Raw genomic sequence first — 10,911 nt, forward strand, 5'->3', positions numbered from 1 at the left:
CCAGCTGAAAAAATTACAAAAATTTCACGATGATAAATGATGGTGCAGAGTTTCCATACACAGCATTCAACTCGTTTTTTATTTACATAGGCATATTGCCTTTCAAAAACAAATATTTAATGATAGTTCGATACTTGATTTTTTTCGTTTTCATAAAAACACTCACATCGATTCACTCAAACGATTGTCAAACAACAACTGCGCATCCAAAATGGCTGAAATTTTTGTTAATTTTAAAAAATGCGCTAACACATTCTCTAGTTTTTGTTGACGAGTGTTATCATCATGTTGAGATCGGAAACTTTTCATATCACCTTCGTGTAATCAGAATAATCAGAATAATGAGAATCAGATTACAAAAGGATAATGATAATGATCATAATGATTACAACATATTACACATTTTACAATTCTTGGTAAGGATGCGTTGACATTATTTTTATCGCATAAGGTCTTTGAGCGAACCGCTGTAGTACTATATTAACATGTAAGTATAAAATATGTATATATTTCATATATATATGTACATATCAAATATGCAGTTATGAAAATGAAAGGGAAAAAATATATGATTATTCTGAATTAAAAATCAATATGCTTAAATATTCAGATGCACTTCTGAGTGCAATGTTGCTGTAGGTAACGAACGTCCACAAAATATTTAACGAGCGTGATTCTATTTTTGTAACTAAAAATCTACTTCAAGAAAAAACTTTGCTTAATTTTAAAACTTCAAAATGTAAGGGCTTGATTTTAATTTGAAAATAAAAAATTCAAGAGCTCGACTTTAATTTAAAAAAGAAAATGTAATGATACTCTACGGCGGGAGATGAACAAACACATGTGCTATTCAACGCCGTTAAATCATGGAGCCTTTCTACCATAACAAATCACGTACATAGGTCCGATACCTGAGAACACATTAATGCATATCAACTCTTCCACACAGTGACCAAAATAGGGATAATGTTCTATATAAGCAGCGATATATCTTCTTCAGACTGTTACAGTAAAGATTTTGAAACAATTACGACAAGCTAATTACAATGAAGCAACAAACCTATTCTTAATTTCAAATCGGTCATCAAATTATATTTTCGAATTTTTTATCCTTAGTTCTTAATTTATTCGAAATAATCTTAAATCTATTACTTACGATATATACTAATTTTTATATGTGTCAATTATATTTATTATTTTCTATGCATTTATCATAAAATTAGTACTTAGCGTACTAACATCGTATCTAGTACGGATCATTGCGAAACGCACATTACCATCAAAGAAAGATATACATATGAGAGAAAAGTTTGCATTTCAATTTACTAATACTACTTACTCTACTCACACGAAAACAATTGTTACGTACGCGTAAGAGAAGAATAACCAAATAAGCTTATACATCAATATAATAGAGGCATGGTGAGGACAGCGTAGCATCTCAAGAAACCCTATCATCCCGCTTCTATCTCTCTTAACGAAAGAGACTTTCCACATTTTTTATATTGGGATGCACCAACTCTCACGTGGATTTCCGGAGAGCCCGGAAATAATTCAACTGGATTAAGGTAAAAAGGTTAACATCTCAATTTGTTCTACCTGTTTGGCATTCTAACGGTATCAATCCCGTGTCATAACTGCACATAGCAGATAAGGCCGAAATTGGTACAAATTCCGTAAGGTAGAAGCTGCTTGCGAAATATTATTATATTCTTGAGGTCCGTACCATACGGGACGTAACACTAATCTAAATCGACTTAATCCCGACTTGATCTCATTTTACGCAATGAGCCTCAAACCACTCGTTAACGCACGCATTGAACGCTACACAATAGTTGCAAACTAAGGGAGGGTTGGGAAGTAAAAAACATATTCACTGTTTTTTTTTTTTTTTTTTTTTTTTTTTTTTTTTTTTTTTTTAACCTAATGAATGGTAAGTGCTTGCAACGTAAAGTATCGATTTCTTCTGAAGTGGTTATATTCGCGAATGAATCACCCCAAATGGCACTGACGAATCCCAACATATATTTTCAACTGCGTTTTCTACTCTACCTGGGTGCGTCTCAATTTTCTAATGATCTTTATTTATTTGCTTATTTATTTATTTATTTAAAAAAAATAACAAAGATTAAAGATTCATACATAAATATTTGAATTACCCCTACCCTAGCCTGTGGACAATCAATGGACTCAAAGAATCTACTAATCGTGAACAATTACACAGGCACATTTAATCGAATGCTCCAACAAAAATAATATTTATTCTAATCAATGAACCTATTATAAACTAACTAGTGATTCCTAAAAAGTGTGAAAAAACAAGTTCTTATCCTGCAGGATACTGCATGAGGATGCTACCTGAATATTAATCACGCCACGATTAAAAAGAAAGGCATTGGATTGTTTCCATTCTAAATCGGACTATGCGAGACTATCGATTGCAGAATTGTTGGTACAAATTAAAGCAATGTTTCACCTTTTGACAATGAAAATGGCCGCAAGAAAACGATTCGAAGAACGTTTACGACGAAAAAGGGAAAGCTTCAGCGGATATTCATTCCGTATCAATTCCATTTTGCCATTTTATTTTATTTTTTTTTAAGCAATACAACAGTCGATTTATTGATGATCTGAAACAGAAATAAAAGCAAAATTATTAATTTTATTGTTACAATAAAAAATTGTTAAAATTGTTAAGAAAACGGTTAAAAAAAGCTTACTTACTCAAATGCTTTGTTGATCCTTGCACAAGGAATATCCTAAGTAGCTGCATACAGAGAACCAATTGTCAATAATAATCTAATAAATTATCTAAAATAAAATAACAACTGCAGCAGTAAACTCGATGATGAATAATCTAAAAAGTATAAAAATTTCTATATCGTCCTATGTAATAATAAATTCCTTTATAAATTAATCGTAATAAAGTTAGAGTAAAAATGTTCAATAATAAAATATCTAATTAATCCGAAATTAATAAATTTGCTAGAATCCGTTAAAATACTGTATAAGAAAAAAATTTTCTTTCCTTAAGAAATTCGAACGTTCGACTGTCCTTGTTTTATTCTTGATCCGAAAATTTTAATATCTTTATTATTCTTATTTATTTAAAGTGCTAATTCTACTTCGTGATTATATTTCATTTTTAAAGATATCTATTAAATTGAAAATCAATCATACTATTTCGCAAACATAAGCATTGACTCTATAATCGCATTGCACATGACCATCAACTGAATATCTATTAAATAAAAATGATAAAAACATTGTGTTTACTTCCGCAATTTATATATTATTCTCCAAAAAATAAAGAAAACATTTAATAATTCTTAAAACTTGTAAGCTATATTAAGAGAACTTGTAAGTTATATTAAAAGAAATGATAAAAAACAAACAAACTGAAGAAAATATTTAAAATTTTGTACATTTTCGTAAAACACTATATTTTGTTTCCATATTCATCATATACAATTTAACGATAACGAAAAATAGAAGCAAAATCAAAAATTTTTATTTATAATTATGAAAAAATATACCTGTCTTATTTTATGATTTATTATTACATATATATAATATAAACGGAAAGAAAAATATTAATATTTAAGGGATGTATGGTATTTTTCAAAACATTTTCCAAGATGTAATTTTTTGAAGATTGCGTAATCATGGCAACAGAAGGCAGATTACCAAGCAAAAGAAACCTGCATTATCGCAGAGCCGGCGTTAAAGCGACAGACTTCGAATCCCGCGTTTTCGCGGGGCCGGCGTACAATGTGTTAATATAGAACAAAAGTGTTTATTTATTTATATAAATATGTGCATGTATATACGAGTCTATGAAATCCATACAACTTCATTAAAATGTTACAAACAAGTTACAATATTTTGCAAGCTTCCAGTTTGCAGCACAACAATTCAGAAATATGATCAAATAAACATTTTACGAAGTCGACTATCTCGACGATGCACCTGTTTCTTTTCACACTTCGATTCAGTACTATTTCGACATAGTAAATGGCACAATTTATATATAATAATTAATAATGTACATCAGTTCTTGCGTAAAAATTAATTTTACCTCCTTTAAATAACTGTTTTTAACAACGTTATTGACAAAAGTTTCTCAAATTTTTATAATTTCTTTTTTATTATGCTACTTTTTACAATCATATCAGGAACGATGAAATTAATGTAGTAAGTATATCACTGAATGTAGTATAATCCAAACAGATAAATTTACAAAATGAAAACAGTAACTATAAAGCTACAATTATTTTTCTTATTTCATTTTGCAAGTTTTACTTTAAGATACATAACGCATCATAATCATAAAGCTGATGATATGATTATTGTATTTAAATTGTGAACAATAAATGATACTGGAATACTTCAAATAATATCATAAGTTGTAACATCAATAAAACGAAGATATCTTACTTATATTTTACGAGAAGTTTTTTCCATAATCGTCGAGTGTTTGTAGAATCGTTGTCATATTCTTACAGTTAGTACATAATTTTCAAAACAATCATCCTGATTGACCTTGACAGAATTTTGTTTTATCTCGATGGACAAATCGAACTCTACAAAGTTAACTATAGATAAGAAAGAAAATACATTTTCCTTGATAAAGAATGTTTTGTAAACTTTTTGCATCTGAAAAATATAATTTTATTAGTTATATGCGAAATCTTCAATGTTTACAACATAAGAATGATCTTAAATATTGTTTAATTATATTCAAAGCAATATTTCAAAAAAGTAAAAAATACATATATTTATATTCATCTTACTACATATGTGCCATAAATTTTTCATTAAAACATTTAGTACTCCTAAATATTGTATTATAAACTATAAATAGTTATAGATGTTTTTCTTCCTGCAAATATAACATTTTTTTAACACATTGTCGCACACTTTTAATTTGACGATCGTGCTCAGAAACACTTTTTTTTTCAATTGTTTATGACTGCCATATGAAAGTGAGCGTCAGTCATCATATACAAGATGGCTGCAATTGTCACTTGCCTACATATCGCCAAAAATCGGACGGCTATAGCCGTCATTTGCGACAACGTGTTAAATATCAAAAAATAGAACCTCGTGTCTCCATCTCTCATCTTTTAGATAAACTCTTGATTATTAAAATAAATCTAGAATTATGTTCAAGAGCATTTATGGTGCTCTTATAGCATACATAGTATAAGCATAGATATTTGTTTAAACTATAAAATCATAAATGTAAAATCCATGCTGTGTAAATGCTTAATCGACTAACATAAATGCGAAAAGATATTACTACACTATTTTGAACTAAAATAATTAAAAATTCTTTTGATTAAAATTCTTGTTTAACTTTGATAATCAAAGACTCATCCAAAAGATCAAAGACGAAAATTGATAAAAAAGATTTTTTTTTATTACAAATTACACTTGAATATTTTTATTACTTTTTTTTTATTATTGTTTATATTTGTTTTATTTTGACACGATTTTTACAAAAGAAAATATTTTTTTCAAAAATTAAAAAAGTAATTGCGTGTCTTAATTTTTAATCCTACGAATGAGCCCTTATTATGATGTAATCTCTTGTATATATTCGACGACGAAAGCTTTAACATAAATTATTGGATGTATCCTAATGTGCAACTTTATTTTAGTTAAAATGAATTTTAAAAAATAAGAAATGAATAACATTCATCATGTAATAAAAGATCATATTATTCCAGATAATGTATTATATAAACAAATAATAAATAACCTTTATATAATATTTAAAGTTGATCGAAGAGAAGATACATGATCGGAACGGTCATGCCTGTTTTTGTCCAAGTTGAGTTGAACGAAACTTTGACCAGCCACCAACAAAATCCTAATAATAAAGCTTGCAAGCTTAGATGGGCCACCATCAATCTGTACAAAACATATTTAACGTTAAAAAATACAAAAATATCGGAGAATATACAAAGCATTTAGTTTTTCTTACATCATATTTTTCGAACGTGCTTTTTCAAGTGTTTTTTTAGGGTCTTTAGATAGATAAATTCTCACACCCAATACTAGATTCAAAAAGTAATCCTCCCAAACCAATGATTCAATGTTCATATAGAATTTATCTTTATCTTCCTCAGACAAAGATTTTTTTAAATCCATAAAAACTGGATTATTAAACTTCCATTCCGTAAAAATGAACTTTTCAAGACGGTCTAGAGATTTATTAATGTTACTGTGCAAACGTACTAATCTAGAATATAAATTATTTATAATTTATATGTTCGTATTTATTGAAGTATACTTTTCAAAACTTACATTGGTCGTCCTCCAAATAATCTTGTAATTGTATCCAAAATAAATGCAGGAATCATGTGTACAAAAAAGGCAGAAATTTTAAATAAAAATATCGAGCTTATAATTTTAAGATGCGGATACCAAACAGCACTCTTCAATGGATATTTGTGTAGATATGGAGTAATTTTTGACTCTACGCATTCCCATTTAAAGGGATTACATGTACTTGATGTACAATGATATACTTTCACATTATTTGTACTGAAATAAATAAAATACATATTAAAATTTGCTTATAATTAATATCTTTTTTAAAACTAATAGAAGATACAATAATTTTATAAAGAATTTATTAAAAAGCTAAAATTTAAGTTACCTATCACGATTAATAGCATAAGCAGCAGTAATGAGAGTATTCACAACAATATCTACTGGAATATAATCATATATCAAAGATTTAGCAATAGGTAATCTCCGCACAACTCCTTTACTGGCACCCATAAGGAAGCCTGTTGGCCCATTTTTAGATATGGTCCATCCAGGTACTGGTTCCTTCCATGATCCTACAACTATAATCATAAAAAGATATATGAAAACACATGATTTGCATTCTAAATATTTATTACTTTAATATACATTATTCAAAGCTCACTCATAGAAGGTCGTACTATCGCAGACGGTAAGTGAACATTAGCTACTTCGTGCTCAGCTAAATGTTTGGTAAATGTATATGAATTTGGATGTTCCCCTAATAGTTTTGGAGTTTCTTCTTCTAATGCATCATCGTCCAGTTCTTTTACTAATTTTAGTACTTTATTTACATCCTCTGGAGCTGGATAAATTTTTTCTTGAACATCACGCAATACTGAATTAACATAAGCACTGGAAACATGCACCAAAGCCTATAATACAAAAGTAATTGTGATAATAAGATAAGCAAGATTTAAATATATTTATAGATAAAATATCTTCAAATCTATCTTCAATAATCTGGTTTACCTTGAGATTCCTAATTTCCTGACAAAGCTGAACAACTTTTCTAGTACCTAGCAAGTTAATATGAACAGCATTTTTTAAACTAGCTTCAAAATCCAGAGTAGCAGCAGAATGTACAACAATTTGTACGTTTTCTATTAGTTGTAACCGATCTTCATTAGACAAACCTAAATTGTCTTCGCCAACATCACCAGGAACAGCAATTAATTTTTTAAACAATTCTGTCTTATTTTCTTCTTTCAATCTATCAAAGACCTAAGTGAGTTATTGCACAAAATATAAGTGTATTTAATAAAACATAAAAATGAAACATATTAAAAAGAAAATTTTATAACGCAATCTTACCGAATTTTGTATCACCTCTTCTAATCTCTCGTTAATTTGCTTTCCCTTTTTCGGTCTAATAAGCAAATAAATATTTTTTAGATCTGAACAAGATCTAAGAAGCTTTTCGATCAAACAAATACCAAGAAAACCAGTTCCACCAGTTAAGAAGATATTCTTGCCATTATAGAAATCATTCACTTGCGATGTCATCTTGTTGAGATTTTCAAAAACGAGTTATTTTTACTTTTGTTTATACCGCTTATTAAAAATTTCGTATCACCCGTTATATAACCACTGAACAAAAAGAAACAAACGATTATTGTAATTTAAAGAACGTCAGAATAAATGCCACTATAAATGATTAAATGAGAATAAACGTTGAAAAAATGGCGATTCCACTCAGCTTCTTACAGCACGTAGGAACTCGGCTCGTCTTGGATTTCTATCTCGTCGAGAAAACTAATGAAGGTGACGGTAAAAAGAAAAAAACAAACGAACATAGATATCGACTTTTACGTTACGCAATTCACCAAAGGCAAATAACTTAAAAAAAAACAAATGCAGATATCGACTTTTACGTTACTCAAATCGCCAAAGGCAACTAACCTATAGTAAAACAGGGATTCTCAATCATACATACATATTATATCAGTTCTCATTTGTTCGACCTACTCGAATGATATAATAGTAAATAATGCAGGAATACAATGAGCAGGAACAAATTGGTACAAATTGAATTATATTTACTAATATTATTTCTTATATTTATAAAATTAACAAATTAATTATCGTAAATCGAATATATCAGCGAAAGTAAACAATTTTCAATAATGCAAATAATTAAGATAATAGTGTTAAGTAAAAAGTACACAATACAACAATAATTAATTGTTACTAATCATTTTCGTTTCTGCCATAAATATAACAAAAGAAATCTATATTTGTCTTCATAATTTTTATTTAAATTATTATATTTTGAACATTGGCGAAATTATTATTAAGTTATTATATTTGAACACTGTATAACTACGTTGATTGTCACGTCATCCAATTATGGATAAGTGTTTTATTTGCATAATTCGTATTGAGTTAAGAGGTAACTTGTAAGAATATTAAATAAGTATTTATATATATATATATATATATATTCAGTAATAATGACATTTTAAATTATGTACAAGGACTTATAACTAATTTATATATAAAGATATTATATAATGTTATAGTGATCTATTTTAACATAGTAAGTTCCAATTTTTACTGACATTTGTAACAGCTTTGAGATTGGTTTTATTTTCTTTTTTTCTTTTTTTTTATACAAAATACGCATATACCTCTGTTATTCCTTTAAAATTGTTTATTCTCATTAAATTGTATATTTTCCTTTCATAAATTTAACTTATCATAGAATTTTGACGAAATTAGAAAAGAATATACCCATTATGAAAACAAAAAAGTCTTAATGTGAATAGAAATTGATTTTTAAACGATTAATAATTTATTAAAGGCTATCAAATGCAATAATGTGTTTATTCATGTTAGACATTAAAGTAAGTAGAAAGATACTAGTGATATAAAAAAGCATAAGATTTTATTTAACAATAAGACGTAATAATTTATTATCATTATAAGTTTATAATCATGAATATTCTACTGCATCTCATACAATAAGACAAAAACATCCAATAGTAGTTAACTATCTGTCGATGATATTACATAGATATATTTACATATGTATAGAAAAAAAAAGATAATTATACTTACTCTCGACTTAAACTAAACGTTAAATTAAATTAATAATAATAAATAATAAATTAAAAATTTATTTAAAGAAATTAAAAATTTTTACATTTATTGATAAAAATTTGAAATATATTATTTTAATGGATAATAAAAATAGAATGTTGCCTACTGAACGTTTCATCTATAGATATTCCATAATGGATTAGAAGAAGAGAAAAATAGGAAGTAGCACAGACGAACAGTGTTTCTCAACTTCTTCCAATTATATTTCATCACTTCTTTTCCATTTTACTTATTTTTTTCTTTAGGATAAAACTTCGTATTCTATATATATATTATCCTGCTATATTTCATGAAATATCCTTAACTGGTTGAAGTTAGAAGTCTAATAAGAAAAATTTAATAATACCTATGAGTCATCTGAGACAAAGTACATATATAAATATCTTTTTTTAACTTGCGATATTCTCGATTCATGTAATTTAATATATTCTTTCTTTTTTAAACGGATACTTATAATTTTTTTTGCATATTTATGTAGTTGTGGTCATTTGGCATTAAAATTATATATTATACTATGCATATTTATGATAAAATCATAATATTAAAGTAGATCGTAAATATTATAGTTGATTTTTCCTGTCATAATCAAAAAACCAATTATAACATATTTTAAAATTGGTTACGTTGAACAGAATCACTAGCCTTTAGCTTTTCAAAAAACAACATTTATGGATAATGTATTTGTATAAAATAAAGTATGAATTACAACGCAGTATGAATTTAGTAGTCGTTAAAAAAAAATATATATATATATATATTTGTTATGTGTGTGTATGTACATATATATATATGTATTTTTTAATTTTATTTCATTTTATCATTATAAAATTATTTGTTATTTACTAAGTTTTTAATGATTTTCTTATGTCTTAGTTATATTTAATATAATAATAATACTATATTTTAATATATATATACTAGATAAAAATAATATATATATATATGATAAAAATAATTCATTTTTAAGGAGGAAATATTATGCCATTTACTTTTTTTGTCAGATTTCAATATCAATATGTTAGGTTTTGATATAAAATCTATGATTTTTAAAAAATATTCTACATAAAAAAAAAACTAAATTATAATATTTTTTTATTTCAAGTCTGAAAAATGCAAATATAATGGCATTGGAAATACATTTTACTTTTTTTTGATCACGGTTCTAACATATTTTATCATAATTTAGCAATTATGATAAATATATCTATTACATCACTGTTTTCTGACGAAAAGAAAAGAAAAAACAGATATTGATCTTTGAACATTGAACTCAATGAAGAGATGGATGTTGTTATATGGCAAATGGAATACTTTTATTAGTGTGATTAATGTGACAAATGATCGATTATCATTATTAAAATTAACTATCCATTCGAAGAATTAAACTCGAAAGCTCGAAAATACAAGTTAAAATATAAAATCAAGTAATAACAAATACTTCGATTCACATGTAATAATATATGGCAGTTTTTGTGAAAAAAATATATTTTA

General features: G+C 26.8%; 1 protein-coding gene across 5 annotated transcripts; it reads right to left on the minus strand.

Moving 5' to 3' along the window:
• Positions 1 to 2,591: 2,591 nt before the first annotated feature.
• On the minus strand, positions 2,592 to 8,211 carry LOC124422682 (putative fatty acyl-CoA reductase CG8306). 5 transcript variants are annotated; one of them, XR_006941902.1, is made up of 9 exons: positions 7,633 to 8,211; positions 7,291 to 7,542; positions 6,944 to 7,193; positions 6,668 to 6,860; positions 6,313 to 6,552; positions 5,990 to 6,247; positions 5,765 to 5,916; positions 2,725 to 2,857; positions 2,592 to 2,630 (listed from the first exon to the last, which is right to left on the minus strand). XR_006941902.1 is itself a non-coding variant. In XM_046959476.1 (8 exons), exons 1-7 carry the CDS (start codon positions 7,822 to 7,824, stop codon positions 5,778 to 5,780), a joined length of 1,524 nt encoding a protein of 507 aa, XP_046815432.1. In that variant the 5' UTR covers positions 7,825 to 8,211; the 3' UTR covers positions 3,423 to 4,656; positions 5,765 to 5,777. The 5 variants fall into 5 exon arrangements, 3 of the variants coding, with proteins under 3 accessions (XP_046815432.1, XP_046815433.1, XP_046815434.1); XR_006941901.1 differs by having other exon boundaries at positions 4,438 to 5,916; XM_046959476.1 differs by lacking the exons at positions 2,592 to 2,630; positions 2,725 to 2,857 and adding an exon at positions 3,423 to 4,656.
• Positions 8,212 to 10,911: the final 2,700 nt, after the last annotated feature.

The sequence above is a fragment of the Vespa crabro genome, chromosome 3, assembly GCF_910589235.1.
Source record: "Vespa crabro chromosome 3, iyVesCrab1.2, whole genome shotgun sequence".
Classification (NCBI taxonomy): Eukaryota; Metazoa; Arthropoda; class Insecta; order Hymenoptera; family Vespidae; genus Vespa; species Vespa crabro.